The sequence below is a fragment of the Neopelma chrysocephalum genome, unplaced genomic scaffold (genome assembly GCF_003984885.1).
Source record: "Neopelma chrysocephalum unplaced genomic scaffold, ASM398488v2 Primary Assembly neopelma1_137, whole genome shotgun sequence".
Taxonomy (NCBI): Eukaryota; Metazoa; Chordata; class Aves; order Passeriformes; family Pipridae; genus Neopelma; species Neopelma chrysocephalum.
The window spans coordinates 31630-47835 of record NW_020897799.1 but is presented as its reverse complement, the minus strand read 5'-3'; the positions used below and the strand labels follow the sequence as shown (position 1 = coordinate 47835).

The following is a 16206-nucleotide window of genomic DNA, read 5'->3' as shown; positions in this document are numbered from 1 at the left end:
CCACAGTGCGCCCAGACCTATCCCTGTCCCCAAAAGTCCCACAACCCCCTCGGTGTCCCCATCTGTGTTTCCATCGTGCCCCCAGCCCTGGGAAGGCAGTGGTGGGCGGGGGGGGGGGGCAGCTCTGTGTGTGCTGGGAGCGGCTTGTGATGCTCAGGGTGCTGTGACAGAGACCCCCATCTCCATCCTCCCGTGCAGCAGAGACCCCCCCATCCTTCAGCATCACACACAAAGCAGATCCCCACCCCAGCAGACGCACCCCACAGACCCCACCTCACGCCACGCAGGGGGATCACAGCCTTTATTGCCGGCCCCCTCATCCCGCGTACCCCGGCTCCTCCTCCTCCTCGCTGCTGTCCTGGACGAGCCCGGGCTCCTCGGGGCTGCAGGCGAGGCACGTCCCGCCCGCCTCCGTCCAGCACCGATCGCAGTACAAGGCACCGCAGCCGGGAGTGGGGCAGACCTGGTGCCAGGGGGTGCCGGGCGTCCCACACAATGTGCAGCTCCGGCGCTGGCAGCGGCGCAGCCAAGGCCAATGCTGGCTGCACCACTCCAGCAGCGACTTCCCCTGCGGTCAGGAAGGGCCCGTGTGGGGTTCTGGCAGAGCAGCCACCCCACAGCAGCTCGGGGGACAACGATGCCCCACTCCTCAACCTGCCATGTCCCCGACCCCACTCACCAGCCCCGGGGGCTGCCGTGCTCTCCGGGCGACGCGTCTCCGCTGCAGCTGGAAGAAATTCTTCCTCTGCCGCAGCAACTTGTTGTACAAGAACAGCACCCGAGTCTTCTCCCGCTGCGCCGGCGAAGGCCGTGAGGGGTGGGTGGCTGGGGGCACCGGCCCACCCCAAACCCCACCCCAAAACTCGCCCCCCCCAGGCCGTGCCAGGCCCTCGGGCGGGGCCGGGGGGCCGCTCACCTTGGGGAAGTAGAAGGCGGCGATGGCGCGGCGCAGGCGGAACGGGTAGACCTGGGCCAGGCAGAGCAGGGCCAGCGCGGCCAGGGGCAGGCAAGTGTTCAGGTACTGCTCCCTCGTCATGCCGTGGGCGTTTGGCAGGCAGGCTGGGGACACGGCACCGGCGTGAGCCCCCCGCAGCAGGCAGGGGCCCATCCCCGGGGTCCCATCCCCGGCGGGGGCTCACCGCGGTTGGAGGTCTCCACTTGGGTGCCGAAGGAGGTGTTGAGGGCCCCGATGGTGCTCCGCAGCAGCTGAGCCATCAGGGACTTGCCCATCACGGTCACGGACATGTGGTGGCTGGCTGTGGGACGGGAGGGTGGGGAGGCTGAGGAGGCAGGGGGAGGGCTGGGGGGGCCCCCCTGCATTGCCCTGCGGGGGCACAGAGGGGACGTGGGGCTGCCCCTAAGGGCCTTGGGCTCACTTTGGTAGGAATACTGCACAAAGGAATGGTGCTGGATGATGCTGAGAACGCTGAAGATGAAGTGGTCCAGGCCACAGACGAAGATGAGGAAGAGCAGGAGCGGGATGCACCTGAGCAGTTCCATCACCTGCGGGGAGCAGGGTGTGTCATAGCCCGTTTCCCCCCCCCAGCCCCGACCCCCCCAGCCCTCCCCAGCCCCTCACCATGTACTTCAGCTCAGGTCGCTGCAGGGCCAGGCGGCACGGGAAGACGAAAGCCGAGGCCTCGTTCCGGAGCAGGGGCAGCAGCGTCCGCTTGTTCTGGGTGAGGGGCAGCAGGGTGGTTCAGCACAGCCCCCCAGAACCCTTCACCGGGCGTGGGAGGCCACCCTCCACCCCTTTCCCCCTTGCCCAACCTGCTCTCCACGCCGGGCATCGATTTGTTGGAAGTAGGTGGTGATGTAGCAGTTGTCGAAGCCGATGTCGTGGCAGTACCGGTAGGTGTAGTAGAAAGCCCTGGCGAGAGAGGACAGGTCCAGGGAGGGCAAAGGAGGCACCAGGTACAGCCCCTGAGGACGCACCCCCTTGTTTTCACACCCCCCTGTTTTCATATCCCCCCGACCTGCTGCTAAAGGGGGCCCCCAACCCTCTGTGCCCCACAGCTGGCACAGGGGTGTCACCCCCCACCCCCCAACCATCCCAAGGCTCACGAGAAGAAGACGAAGAGGAAGGTGAAGGACAGCAACAGGCGGAAGAAGGAGACGGCCAAGCCCAGGCGGGCGCCTTCCTCCCGCAGTTGCGAGGTCACCTCCTCCTGCAGCTGCTCCACTATGTTGATGCCCACCACCATCTCCTGGTGCTTCTCCTGCAGTGGAGGGGCCATGGGGCAGGGCAGGATGTGGCCCCCACCCTGGCCCTGGGCACAGGGGTCGGGCACCCACAGGGTGCCCAAGCACCCACCTTGTAGACGATGCTGGCAGTGAATTCCTGGCCGAGGCTTTGGACGGTGTCGTTCACCTGGTCGAACACCTTCCCGAAGTTGCTGTCCACAGGGATCCTCTCCTCGCACCAGGAGCTCATGACTGCAGGGACGGAATGGGGACCGTGGTGGCTGTGGCTGCCGGGATCTATGGGGGGCAGAACTGGAGCTGCCCCTCAAGGGAGGACAGGGACAGGGAAATGGGTCCCACACATCACTCACGGTTGACTGCTTGGCAGAGGAACCCGAGCCGCATGGGCAGGCAGAGGACGTGGTTGATGAGGGGCACGGACACTTTTTCCATGCAGGCCCTGTGCAGCTCTTGGAAATAGTCTAAGCAGCTCTGACGACCACTCTCGAGCACAGCTGGGGGGGGCAGAAACCCTCAGCTGCCTGTGCAGACCCAGATCTGCTGGCCCAGACCTCATCTGGGGTGCCTGCGGGGCCAGCAAGGGGGTCTGGGGCAGCCCCCCCCTCGGCTGGCAGCCGCCTGCCCTGCGTGCTGCCAGCCCCTGCCCGTCCTGCTCACTGGCACAGCGATGTTTGGTCTTCCTCTCGTACAGCTCCTGGGTGCTGCGGGCCCGCTTGGTGCCCTTGCCCTTGTCCTGCCGCAGGTCGTAGCCCTCGTTGCTGGCCACCTGGTCGTTCAGCTCCATGAAGGCGTGTGAGACGTTCTGCATCTCCGCGTTCAGCGTCTCCCCGCTCCGCTGCCGGGACACACACGCAGACCCGCGCACGCGGAGGCTCGGCCCCGCTCCCCCAGCCCCCCGCTGCCCCCTCCCCACACCCCCCTCACCACCAGCTCCTCCATCACGCGGCGCAGGGGGGACGTCGACACCTCCCAGAGACCGGTCGTGTGGTTGACCTGAAGATCCACCACGCAGTCCATCGAGCGTTTCGCCTCCATCAGGTTGTGCCAGAGGTTGGCCACGGGCCCTGGTGCCAGCAGGGGTGGCTCAGAGCCCGCCAGCTCTCAGGACCCCACTGGGGGGGCACGGGGACATTGGGGGGACCCTACCATGGTAGATGGCGGCGAAGACAAAGGAGAGAACGTAAAGCCGACCCTCTTTGCCCAGGAACTTGGGGACCATGAGCAGGTTGGCACAGCGGAAGTGGGGGGACGTGGCCCAGCCCAAGGCAGTCACCCCTGTGGGGAGCAGAGAGCTGACCCCACGGCCCCACAGAGAACCCCCTGGGTCTCCCGATGGCCCCCCATCACCCCCGTCCCCTCCCCGCCACATCCTCACCCGTCAGCCCCCAGGTAAGCTTCACCCTGTATGACTCTGACAGGTCCAGAGGCATGATGAGCAGCTGGCAGAGTCCTGAAACACCCAACAATGCGTCCTGAGCTCCCGGTGCCACCGGCTCCATGGCGTGCCCGGCAGCGGGACACACTCACCGAGGCTGAGGAGCATCCCCAAACCAGCACCCAGGAAGATCTTGCTGCAGCGATGCTCATCCCGCCGGCTCCAGAGGAACCTGCTGCACGGGCCGGGCAGGACTGCGACCACCACTCGCTTCAGGGCTGCGTGGGGAGGGAGGTGTCAGCCCTGCCTGCTCCCACTGCCCACGGTCAGCCCTGGCCGGGAGCAGGGTGGGAGGGGATCTCACTTGTGTTGGGCCGTTTCTTCCTCTTGCGTGTCTCTGTCCCGGCCGAGGGTGCCACCACCTCCCGCAGCTCGCTGTCCCTGCTCTCAGCCTGCTCCTTGTAGTGAAGCATCTCCTCATCGCTGGAGTCTCTGTGGGGGGAGAGAAGGGAGGGGTGAGCTGCAGCCCCCCCCCACCCACAGCAGCCCCCCAGGCTCGAGTGGGCTCCCAGCACCCCTCTGCTCACATCTCCTCGTCCACAGAGTCCGCGTAGTTCAGGGTGGCCATGCAGACAGAGCAGGTGTTTCTCAGGGCTCTGGAGCACTCCCTGCAATACAACCCTGAGGAAAACAGGATCGTCAGAGGGGACACAGCATTTTCTGGGGAGGGGATCCCCAAGCTAGAGGGGCTCCTACCTCTGCAGCTGGGCGTGATGCATGCACTGAAACCCGGCTGCTCCACCACCCCACAGGCCAGGCAGTGTTTCTGCTCAATGCCAAAGAAGCGAGAGAAGCGGGCAAGGACAGGGAACCTGAGGGCACAGGGTGATGCTCCATGGGGCAACGCCATCCTGGGTGTCCTTGCCACGGACCCCCAAGGATGCTGCTGCCCTTTTCCATCCCTTGTGAGAGCTTACCTGGAGATGAGGATGAGGAAGAGTTTGCCTTTCCTACCATCAGCCGTGCTCTGTGTGCCACTTGAGCGCAGGGCGAATGCCATCCACTCCCGCCGTGCCAGGATGATGTTGTGGAGGAAGACCATGCGCTCCTGGCATGGAGGGGATGGGGTGAGGGCAGGTGGCTGCTGAGGGGGGGTGTAGAGTGGGACATGCACACACGGGGGGCTTCTCACCTGCTCACGGGACGGGTAGTAGGCGGCACACACTGCCTGGCGCAGGCGTGCCATGTAGGAGCCAAAGATGGTGATGAAAAGCCAGAGACCGTACAGGATTCCTGGTGGGAAGAAGACAAGTCGCACAGGGGCAGCCCCCCTTACGCCCCCCCACCCCACCTGGGTCGCTGAGGGCGCAGCCCCCCTGTCTGCACACCGATGGTGATGTAGGTGCTGTGGTCGGGCTCCACGGGCTCGATGAGGCAGACCTGGGACAGCACCGAGACGTGGCCCTCCTGCAGCGCGTTGAAGGCAGAGACCAGGTCCTGGAAGATCTCACTGGTGTAGCCCGTCCCGTTGACTTTGACAGCCACTGTCGATGGCGCTGCGGGGCGAGAGCGGCTCAGTCCCACAGTCACCCCAAAGCCCCAGCCCCCGAGGGTGCTGCTCGGTGCAGTGGGTGCTGCTCACCCCTGGCAACGATCTCCGCGCTCAGCTGGTGCCGGAACAGGTCAAGCAGCCAGAAGATGCTGTAGTCGGCCAGGATGATGCTGAACCCCAGCAGCACGTGGCGCAGCAAGCCCATCAGCTGAATCCCATACTGCTGCCTCTCTTTCTTTGACAGCCACAGCGCGGCTGGACGGCCACAAGAGCACCGTGAGGCCGTGCCAGGAACCCCCGGCTCCTCACCGCGCTCGGGGCTAGGCTGGGGGACCCCAACCCGGGGTGGGGCTGACCTGGGGGGATGTAGCGGCCCCTCTCCCGCGCCGTCAGGGGCAGCACGGTGGGTCTGCCCTGCTCCGCCCGCCGCAGGTCCAGCTCCACGAAGCGCCGCGTGATGTAAACGTTGTCGAAGGTGTCGTCCCACAGGAAGCGGCGCCGGTACCGCATCGCGCTGGGGACACGGCGGGCGAGCTGAGCACCGGCACCAACGGGTGCCCGTCCCCAGAGCAGCACCCCGGCCCACTCACTGGAAGCACAAGTAGAGAATGGCCCAGAAGGAGATGTAGGAGAAGACCTCCAGGCCGTGGTGGTAGGGCTCCAGGTGGTTCTGCACGGCCTCCATTATGTCCCGGGACACCTGCCCCAGGCTCTTGCTGGCGTTGAGGCTGACGTTGAAGTGGTGTACGACCGAGATGTTGAACTCAAACTCCTGGCGGACGTGGTTCAGAGCGTCCGTGATGGCTGCAGAGGTGACAAGAGGCTGTGCCGGGGTGGGGAGCAAGAGCCAAGAGGGGCTCCTGGCCCCCCACGGCACCGGGATACTCACGGGCTGCGACGTTTGCCCGGACGAACTCCTGGATATACTGTGGGATGATGCAGAAGAAGCCGGCAACTGCGGAGAGGGGGGATCTCTGTTAGGGTGGGGCCCTCATGATGGACACAGGTCCACCCCACTGCCCCTGAAACCCCCCGTTGCAGAGGGACAGGAACTCACCAACATCAGCCACGTTGCAGAGCCACTTGAAGCCGACGACGACGTAGCAGATGAAGAAGAGGACGGGGAGGGCGCGCTCACAGTCGTCCTTGGCCTTTTCTATGCAGCGAACGCAGCTGTGGAAGGGTGAGCCCAGCTCCTTGTTGCAGACGTCGCCGACCTTCGACAGCCACAGCCAGACGTTGCGCAGGATCCGGACTGTGGGCAGGGAGTGGGTGTTGGAGAAGGGGGTGGACTGAAATCAGAGTGGGGGGTGCTGGAGCTGGGCAGACCCTTGGGGACCTCGGGGACCCTGCTCACCGATGTGTCTGGTGGAGCCCATGATGGAGCGGACGAACTTGCGGACGCGGTCGCTCACCACCTTGGCATTCTGGCCGATGTCCTTGATCTTGTTCTGCAGGTCTGCAGAGAGGGGGGGCCCTGAGCACACCCTGAGGGGCCAGGAAGAGCCCCTGCAGTCCCCCTGCCTCCTCCCAGCCCCCTGCTCACTCAGCAGTGGCTCCTTGGCACGTTCCAGCCGCTCGGCCGTCTGGTTTTGGGCCAGTTCAGCCCCGCACGACAGCGCCTTGGCGAGCTGGGAGACGTTGTTCAGGACGTTGGTGCCAGGGCCCTGCACGGTCATGCACAGCGCCAGCACCACGACCAGAATTTTCCCCTCCCCTGCAGAGACAGGGAAATCCTGGGGTTCAGCTGGGAGCTGACACCCCCCGGCACCCCCCCAGCTCCCCGACCCGCGGCTGCTCACTGGTGAAGAAGTGGGGCAGTGCCAGCAGCACGATCATCCGCGTGTTCCTGGAGAAGGCCATGCCCAGCCCCAGCCCTGCTCCCAGGATGATGGTGATGCACAGGCAGTACCAGACATCGTGGCCCTGCACCAGCAGCACCACTGCCCCATAAATGCTGGCCAGAGCCAGGCCCAGCACGAGGGCGCCGACACTGCGGGCAAACTCCAGTGCCTGGCTTGGCTCCTCCGGATGGCGCTTGGCCCGAGGCCGCGGTGCCGGGTTCTTGCCCCGGCCCCTCTCCCGCCGCAGGGCTTTGCACAACCCTGAGACCAGCACCATACTGAGGCTCCTGCTGCTCCTCTCGCTCCCTCTCCGTGGGACAAGAGCAGGCAGAATGAGCAGATTCCAGAGCGCCGCTTCCAGGGCACCGTTGTCGGTTCCCACATCACAACCTTTCCGTTGGAACACTCCAATGCTGTCGGTTCCTGCATCACAAGGGTGCTGCTCACCCTGATGTACGGCTTCCAAACAGAGGAATTCTATTTAACACGTGTCAGTACTGCAGGTCTGATAGGCCTCAGTACCTGCAGCTGTAGAGGGAAGAAACTTGAGCCAATACATCAGCGGGAACCAAGGCCAGCAGAACGCTGAACCAACAGACCACGGACACTTGGCCACACAACCACGAGATGATGAGGAAGAAACAAAGCCCACCACCAATTCAAAGGGCAAGCTGGGTAATTCCAGCAAGAGGTGATCACGGCCACCGAGTCAAAAAACCCACTGACTCAAAAGAAGGAGAAAACTGAGCATGTGGCCTAATTAGCACGAGAAGCGAGAGGATCATTGAACCAATAGAAGATAAAATACTAACTAATGAGGAACCACGTAACTTGTAGCCCATGAACATTTAATGACTGTTTGCTAAAGTGTAGAAACAGTGACCAGTTTTGCTGGTCGGGAGCTGTGTTGGGGATTGGCCCCTGGCGCCGAACTGGAAATGAATCAAACTCCTCGGCTCAGGATCTCAAATCAAATCGAAGCGAATCAAAGCAAGATCAGCCTCTTGCACATCAAGGGAAGGAGCCTGTTCTGGGACAACACTTTAGTGACCCAGATGGGGCAGCCATAAAGCCTTGCCCACACCATCTTCCTGCCCCTGGCAATGAAGAATCGGACTAGGCAGGAGTCCTGCAGCGCCTTGGGCTGCGAGCGGTGCTGGAGGGAGGGGGGCAAGTCATGGCTGGCCAGCAGCCCCACGGCCCCGGCCTCTCCCAGCACAGCAGGGAGGAGGGGGCCCAGGCAGTAAAGGCTGTGACCCCTCATGAAGTGGGGTCTGTGGGGGGTGGCTGCTGGGGGTAGGGATCAGATATGGGGGGAAGAGAGGGGGTGTAGAGGGGATGGAGGCAGGGTCTTCCGAGGTGAAGGTGGGGGTGTGTGGTGTGCAGGTAATGAGGGTGGGGGTCTCCACTGCCTGGGATGATGAAGGTGGAGGTGTCCAATGCATGAGGCGGTGTCTGGAGTACGGGATGGTGAAGGTGGGGGTCTCCACAGCCCTGGGGGATAAAGGTGGGGGTCTCTGTTGTAGGGGGTGATGAAGGTGGTGGTCTCCAGAGTACAGGCAGATGAAGGGGGGCGTCTCCAGAGCATGAGATAGTGAAGGTGGGTGTCTCTGCTGTCCCGGGGGATGGAGGTGGGGGTCTCCACTCTATGAGGTAATGAAGGCAGGGGTCTCCGCTGTCCAGGGGGATGCAGGCGGTGGTCTCGGGACGAGGAGGGCAGGAGTCCCACCCGCAGCATCACCACCGGGGTCTCCGTCACGGCACCCCCGGGCATCACCAGCCACTGGCAGCGCACACAGAACCCACCCCGTCCCCGCCCCGGGCTGGGCGGTGCCGGCAGAGCGGAACGGGGGGAACGGGGCCGGGCGGGAAGTTCCGCCCCTGGGGCCGAGCCGGGCGGGGCTGGTGGCGGTGCCGGTGTCGGGGCCGGGGCCATGCGCGGCGGGAGCCGGCGGGGGCGGCCGCGGCGGGGCATCGCGGGGCCGCCGGCCCGGGGGGGCCACGGGGGCGATGGGGCCGCGGCTGCTCCTGGCCGCGGGGATGCTCCTCGCCGCCGGCACCGGGAGCAGCGGCAGCGCCGCAGGTGAGCGGGGAACGGGGGTCTAGGGGTGGAGGGGGGTGGTCGGTCGGGACCGCGCCTCGCACCCCCCCGTCGGGGCATCGCGGGGGTACCCGCGGGGAACCGCCGACCGGGATGGGATCGGGGGTCGCAGCCCCTCTGGAAGCTCGGTGCCCCCTCCCTGGGACTCTCGGTGACCGCCCCCGAGGACGCTCGGTGCCGCCCGGGGGACGCTCGGTGTGTCCTCCGGAATGCTCGGTGTGTCCTCCCGGGGATGCTCGGTGTCCCCCCTCCCCAGGACTCTCGGTGTCTCCCCCGGGGATGCTCGGTGTCCCCCCTCCCCAGGAAGGTCGGTGTGCCCCCCGGGGATGCTCGGTGTGCCCCCCCGGGATGCTCGGTGCCCCCCACTCCGAGGACGCTCGGTGTGGTGTGTCCCCCCCGGAATGCTCGGTGTGTCCTCCCGGGGATGCTCGGTGTTCCCCCCCCGGGACACTCGGTGTGTCCTCTCGGGATCCTCGGTGTCCCAGTTCTCCAGCTGTCCCCGGGCTGGTGGGGCGTGGGGAGCGGGGTCTGTGTAGCCCCTGACCTTCCTCTGGCATCCCCGGGCCCGGGAGGGAAGGGGTCCCTCCGAGACCTGGCGAGGGGGGGGGCTCTGAGTCAGCCGGGCCGGGCTCCCAGCCCTGCCCAGTCCCTCCGCTGGTTGTACTGGGCAGCTGGCCGAGGTGACGCAAGGCCTGGCCAGGGAGCCCATTCCGTCCCAAAAACGGAGGGGTCCCCCCCTGGCTCTGCTGGGAGGTGGTGTAGTGGCTGCTGTGGGGTGAGTGTGGGGGTCCCCGTTCCTGCTCCCCACACAGAACCCCTGCCCTGGTGGGCTGCGGTGGGTGACCGTGGGGGTCCGGAATGCGATGGATGACCAGACTTTGATGGGGGTGACTGTGGGGATCCAGGATGCAGCGGGTGACCATGGGGGGTCTGGAGTGTGATGGGTGACCGTGGGGGTCTGGGATGCAGTGGGTGACTGTGGGGGTCTGGGATGGGATGGGTGACCGTGGGGGTCTGGAGTGTGATGGGTGACCGTGGGGGTCTGGGATATGATGGGTCACCGTGAGGTCGGGGCTGCGGTGGGTGGCACAGCGGTGACACAGAGGTGACACAGTAGCCCTGGGCCCTGTGCAGGTGACAGCTCGTGGCAGCACCGTGCAGAACCAGGACACTACTGGCCCGTGACCCCCTGGGTCCTGCGGGACAACCAAAAGCTCAGCTTGGCAGAGGCGACCCAGGTGAGCCCCCACCAACTTCCCTGAGGTCCCCTATGCTTGTGACAGTGTGTGTGGGGGGGGGTTGCCTGCCCCCCAACACCTCCCTCTGCCCCCTTTTCAGTGTCCTGGTGCCATGTCCCTGGAGGTCCCAGCACCCAGAACCCCAGGGGCAGCGGGGAGGGGGGCATCCCAGCAAATCCCCCTTGCCCTCCTGATGCTGGGAGGGACCTTTTTGGGTCGGGGTACCCACCCTGAGCCCCTCCCAGCTGGGGAGGAAGGGCCCATCCCACCCCGTGGCCGTTGGGAGTCTCTGCGACGCTTCCGCTGCGCTGCACCGGGCAGGAAGCGCGGGGGGACGGGGTGGGGGCCCCGCTCCGTCCAACCCCCCCTTCCCCAGCACAATGAGCCCGGGAGGGAGGGACATTTCCTGCAGGGAGCCAGGGTGGGGGCCGGGCTGGGCAGGGGATCCCTTCCGACCTCTCCCTCCGGGCACGTGCCAGGGCCAGGCAGGTCCCCCGACACCCCGCGGGGTCACGGTGCTTCTGAGGGTGTGTGGGGATGGGGGGAACACGCAGCTTGGGGCAGGGGGTCCCCCCCTAACCACGGCCTGTGGCAGGAGGGGTTCCCCACCCAGCTGAGGGTCCTGCTGGAGCTGGAGGGGATGAGGCTGGTGCTGGAGCTGGAGCAAAACTGGTGAGTCTGGGGCAGAGCAGGGATGGGAGTGGGAAGGGGGTCCCGGACCCACGCAGGGTGGGGGTCCTGTCCTCACACCATATCCATGGTGCACCTGGAATGGGGGTCCCTTATTCCTTGTCTCCATCCATGGCACGGGTGGGTTGGGGGTCCCGGGGTGCACCTGCAGCAGGGTGGGAGGTACTGGGGTCCCCCATGTGTGCTCAGGGCAGGGTGAGCTGGGGGTCCCTGCTGTGGGGTGACACGAGTCTCTGGCAGGGAGCTGGTGCAGGGCACAGGGGCGCTGCTCTACTACCTGCCCAATGGCACGTGGGTGATGGAGGAGCCCAGTGAGGAGGTATGGCTCGGGCGTGGTGGTCTCCTGAGGTGTCCCCAAGCTGTCCCCATGCCCCAGGGGGACCCCAGCTTGGGGCTGGATTCTGAGCCCCCCATCTCTGTTGCAGGACAACTGCTGCTACCAGGGGACAGTGCAGGGCTTCCCCGACTCCTGGGCCAACCTCTGTGCCTGTGCTGGACTCAGGTGAGCCCCCGAGCACGGTGCTCTGTGAGCCCACTCCCACTGTGCTGCTGGTGGAGCAGGCTCCATCTCCCAGCTCCTCTCCCCTTCCCCAGTGGCCACCTCCAGCTGTCAGAGACCAGGAGCTACGAGCTGGAGCCAGACAGTGGCCCCTCAGAGCAACACGTCGCGTTCCGTCCCTGGGTGGTCCGGGTGGCACCACGGGCCTGTGGGCAGGACCCCCTGGACCCCCGCCCCAGGGCAGAGGTGACAGAGCCTCCCAGGCCACAGAGGGTAGGTCACCTTGGGGGGGTCTTGCCCCACGGGGAGGGTCCCTGTATCAGCACTCTGACCCCGCTCTGTCCCCAGGGCAAGCGGGCAGCAGTGGAGCAGCGGTTCGTGGAGCTGGTGATGGTGGTGGACCACGCTGCAGTGAGTGCTGGGCAGTGTGTTCAGAACAGGGGCTGCCCCTCCCCCGCCCCCCCCCTGCCCCCCGGCCCCGGCCCCCCCCCCCCTTGACCCCTGTCCCTGTCCCCTCAGTTCCAGAATTACCCCAGCCTCCACCGTGTTCGCGTCCGGGCCCTGGAAATTGCCAACCAGGTGGACGTGGTGAGTCCCCCTCGAGTCCGTCGATCCCAGCCCGGTGCCCACTGCGATGCCAGGGGTCTCTGACCCCTCTGTGCCCCCCCAGTTCTTCCGGCCGCTGGGAGTGCGGGTGATCCTGCTGGCGGTGGAGGTCTGGAGCGAGGGCGACAGGATCGAGGTGGGCAGCAGCGCCCGGGTGACGCTGGAGCGGTTCCTGCGCTGGCGCCAGGAGGAGCTGCTGCCCCGGCTGCCCCACGACAACGCACAGCTCCTGACGTGAGTGGGGGACAGGATGGGGACGGGGCATGAGGCCGTGGCAGCCCCCTGACCCCTCCCCTCTCTCCCCCAGGGGTGTCCGCTTTGACGATGTCTCGGTGGGGATGTCGACTCAAGGCTCCATGTGTTCCCCCGCGCGCTCTGGGGGGGTCAGCATGGTCAGTACCCCCATCCCCCCGCCCTGTGTTCACCCCACCTGCGCTCCCTGACCCCCCCCCATCCCACAGGACCACTCAGTCAGCTTCCTGGTCATTGCCTCCACCGTGGCCCATCAGCTGGGGCACAACCTGGGCATGCGCCACGACAGCCCCGGGCGCTTCTGCTACTGCAGCGACCTCCAGCACGACCGTGGCTGCATCATGGCATCGCCCACGGGGTGAGGGCAGCGGGCAGGGCTGCGGGGGGGCCGGGGCTGAGCCCCCTGCCCGCCTCACCATCCCCTTCACGGCTCTACAGGCTGACTCCCGGCTTGAGCTTCAGCAACTGCAGCCATCAGGACCTGGAGCGCAGCCTGCAGCAGGGCCAGGGCTGGTGCCTGTCCAACGTGCCCAAGCCCCAGCTCCCGTTCAAGAGCGACTGTGGGAACCTCATCCTGGAGAAGGGCGAGGGATGTGACTGCGGCCTCAGCGTGGTAGGGGGGGGCTCCGGGAGGGCTGGGGTCCCCTTGTGCCCAAGGGTGTCCAGGGCTGGCAGGGTGGGTTCCAGTGCCCGGTGCCAGTGCCACCCGCTGACCGCAGCCCCTCTGCCACAGGAGTGCACGGATCTCTGCTGCAACAGCAGCTCCTGCGAGCTGATGCCGGGGGCCGCCTGTGCCACGGGGGACGCCTGCTGCCAGGACTGCCAGGTGCGTGGGGACGGGCACCCACAGCCACTCCCCGTGGTGGGCAAGTCCCCCACTCACTTGGGGGGGTCCCTGTTTGACTGTGCCCCCCCCCTGCAGCTGCGCCACGCCGGGTACCTGTGCCGGGAGCCGCTGGGGGAGTGTGACCTGCCTGAGTTCTGTGACGGGGTCTCGCCGCACTGCCCACCCGACACCTTCCTGCAGGATGGGCAGCCCTGCGCCGGCGGGCGGGCGCGCTGCTACAGCGGGGCCTGTGCCACCTACGAGGGGCAGTGCCAGCAGCTGCTGGGGACAGGTATGGCGTGGCCAGGGTGGGGGGCCAGGGGCAGGGTGGGGGTGCTGAGGTTTGTTGTCCCCTGCTGCAGGCGCCAGCCCCGTCTCCAGCTCCTGCATGGCCACCCTGAACGCCAGAGGGGACGAACGTGGGCACTGTGGGCAGCTCCCCAACGGCTCCTACGTCGCCTGCGCCCAGCAGTGAGTGATGTCCCCATCCCTTGCCATCTCCCCCTTGCCATCCCCCCTGGCCTGACCCCTCTGTCCCCACAGGGATGCTGGCTGCGGGATGCTGCAGTGCCAGCACGGCAGCACCCGTGGGGACAGACCAGGAGGGTCCTGCCAAGGGGCCCCCCTGCCTGGGGATGAGGATGTGAGTGATGCAGCCATGGTGCTGCCCGGCACTGCCTGTGGCCCCGGGAAGGTGAGTGCCAGGGCAGCAGGGAAAGGGCTGGGGGGGTCTTCAAATGCTGACCCCCCCAATCCCCTGCAGATGTGCCTCCAGCGCCGGTGCCAGGACGTGTCCGTGCTGGGCGACCAGCAGTGCCGGAGCAAGTGCCATGGGCACGGGGTGAGTGCGGGGCCGGGGAGCGGGTGGTGGAGGCGGGGACCTGCCCTGCGGGGGGGCTGAGCTGGGCCGGTGTCACCCACCCAGGTGTGCAACAACCACGGGCACTGCCACTGCGAGCGGGGCTGGGCCCCCCCGACCTGCGAGAGCCCCGGCATGGGGGGCAGCCAGGACAGCGGCCCCGCCGGGCTGGAGCGAGGTGAGGGACGAGGAGAGCGCAGAGAATGGGGCTTTGTGCCGGGTGTGTGGGGGGGTGACGGGCCACGGCGGGGGCTGACGTGCCACTGTGCCACTCTCCACAGGGGGGAGTGCCCTGCCCACAGCCCTGCTGGTGAGCGCCCTGCTGGGGCTGGCGCTGGCACTGGGGCTCTGCTGCGCCCGCCGCGCCGGCCTGCACAAGCACCTCTGCCAGCTCGGCAAGGGCACCTCCTGCCAGTACAGGTACTGGGGACGGGGGACATGCGGGGGGGGAATGTGGGGGGCACGTGGGTGTTGGCACACATGCCTCTGCACGCGTGTGCCAAGGCACACAGGTGGCACACGGATGGCGTGCTAACTTCTGCGTGCATGTGCTGTGGCACGCAGGTAGCACAGATGGCACGCTCGCTTATGCACGTGTGTGCCGTGGCATGCAGGTGGCACACACACACCTCTGCATGTATGTGCTGTGGCACGCAGGTGGTGTGCACACCTCTGCATGTATGTGCCGTGGCACGCAGGTGGTGCACACACACCTCTGCATGTATGTGCCGTGGCACGCAGGTGGCGTGCACACCTCTGCATGTATGTGCTGTGGCGCACACGCCTCTCTGTGCATGTGTTGTGGCACATGTGCCCCTGCATGCATGTGCTGTGGTGCCACGCAGGTGCCACGCTCGCCTCTGCGTGTGTGTGCTGTGGCAGGCACCAGAACCCCCTGCATGTGGGCACGCGTGCGTGTAGCGTGTCAGTGGGGCGTGTGCATGTGTGCTCACACGTGTGTGTCCCCAGGGCGGCCGACCGAGCGCTGCGCACGTGTGTCCCCTGCACGTGTGACAGTCCACGTGTGTGTTTGCGTGTGCGTCCCCAGCACAGGTCACAGCCCCGTCGTGCATCGTCACCCCACGTCCCCTCCCGCCGCTGCCCCCCCCCCAGCCCCCGGGCTGAGCCCCCCACTCTTCTCCCCACAGTGCTGAGACCCGGGTGCGGTTCCTGGGTCCCGGAGCCGCCGACGGCTGGAGCGGGTAACGTCACCGCCGGCGCCCGGGCGTGGGGCTGTCCCCGAGCTGTCCTGCTTCGCAAGGCCTCCGGTGCTGCGCTCTTCCCCTGGCAGTGCCCGCGGGGTGTGGGGCAGCCCCCGGGGCGCGGGGGTGTCTCCTCTTCCAGCGCCGAGGGGTTCGTTTCTCTTGGGCTTCTGCTGGTGTTTCGGTGTGGCTCGGTCGCCGTGCGGGGTCCCCGCGAGCGCCCGGAGCGAGCGGGGTCTCATCCTGCCTCTTCCCTGCAGGATCTCGCAGCCGGAGCCCCCGTCGGGCAGCCGGGTCCCCCCCGCGCGCCCCCGGCCCCCGCAGTGGCGTCAGGCCACGGAGCTGCAGGTCATGCGTGGCAGCAAGGTGAGGATGGGGGTGATGGGGGGCGGTGGGTGCCGCGGGTTCGCTCCGGTCCTTGGGGTCCCACACGCCCGGGCCGCCTGGTCCCCACTCTGTGGCACCAGGAGCAGTCTGGCACGGCCACTTGGCACCGGCCGCTCGCCGGGATCGGTGCCCATCCCGAGGCAGGGCTGAGCCCCGGAGCTGTGCGCTGAGGGCTGAGGGGGGGGTCTCTGTCTCTGCTTGGCGGCGGGAGGGGGGTCTCCGCATGCTGCATGGCTTGTCCCCGCTCTCCCTCTCTCCGCAGCCGACTGCCCTCGGCTCGGCCCGGCCCGACCCGCCCTCCCGGCCCCTCCCGCCGGACCCTGTGCCCAAGGTAACGCCCGGGCGGTGTGGGGGGGGGGTCCCTCAGCCTCCCCCCCCGGCCCCCACTGCATGCCTGGCTGCGCTCCAGCTCTTGGGGACTTCTGTGACACGGCTGTCCCCAAAAACCCCTCCTGCCCGTCAGGAGGCTGGTCCCCGTGCCCCCCCACTGACCCCGTGCCCCCCCCCTCGCTCTCTCACTGTCCCCCTCTCTCTGCCCAGGCCCCCCCCTCGGACAGGCCGCCCCCCCCC

The 16206-nt window shown here is 67.0% G+C and overlaps 3 protein-coding genes across 4 annotated transcripts in view; 2 read left to right on the top strand and 1 right to left on the bottom strand.

Annotated features, from left to right (window-relative positions):
• Positions 1–294: 294 nt before the first annotated feature.
• LOC113975288 lies at positions 295–7523 on the bottom strand. The gene is made up of 29 exons (XM_027699136.1): positions 6935–7523; positions 6679–6849; positions 6490–6591; positions 6190–6387; positions 6022–6087; positions 5723–5936; positions 5489–5646; positions 5223–5387; positions 4969–5136; positions 4773–4873; positions 4558–4688; positions 4337–4452; positions 4168–4261; positions 3945–4072; positions 3733–3858; positions 3581–3655; positions 3352–3480; positions 3130–3269; positions 2863–3040; positions 2556–2699; positions 2315–2436; positions 2065–2219; positions 1771–1870; positions 1580–1675; positions 1377–1503; positions 1140–1256; positions 917–1059; positions 680–793; positions 295–568 (listed from the first exon to the last, which is right to left on the bottom strand). Exons 1-29 carry the CDS (start codon positions 7251–7253, stop codon positions 317–319), a joined length of 4149 nt encoding a protein of 1382 aa, XP_027554937.1. The 5' UTR covers positions 7254–7523; the 3' UTR covers positions 295–316.
• Positions 7524–8973: 1450 nt separating this feature from the next.
• Positions 8974–15908, top strand: ADAM15 (ADAM metallopeptidase domain 15). 2 transcript variants are annotated; one of them, XR_003536807.1, is made up of 21 exons: positions 8974–9059; positions 10212–10315; positions 10911–10987; positions 11246–11324; positions 11431–11507; positions 11600–11777; positions 11853–11915; positions 12024–12092; positions 12175–12344; positions 12418–12502; positions 12572–12720; positions 12801–12975; positions 13096–13188; positions 13285–13480; positions 13551–13659; positions 13732–13882; positions 13952–14029; positions 14114–14225; positions 14329–14467; positions 15196–15400; positions 15510–15598. XR_003536807.1 is itself a non-coding variant. In XM_027699177.1 (21 exons), exons 1-21 carry the CDS (start codon positions 8987–8989, stop codon positions 15784–15786), a joined length of 2508 nt encoding a protein of 835 aa, XP_027554978.1. In that variant the 5' UTR covers positions 8974–8986; the 3' UTR covers positions 15787–15908. The 2 variants fall into 2 exon arrangements, 1 of the variants encoding a protein (XP_027554978.1); XM_027699177.1 differs by having other exon boundaries at positions 15196–15249; positions 15510–15908.
• Positions 15860–16206, top strand: part of EFNA4 (ephrin A4) — a 9765-nt gene continuing 9418 nt past the window's right edge. Inside the window, exon 1 of the mRNA XM_027699135.1 lies at positions 15860–15967. Within this exon, the coding sequence (XP_027554936.1) occupies positions 15860–15967 (108 nt within the window). The remainder of the gene's footprint in view (positions 15968–16206) is intronic.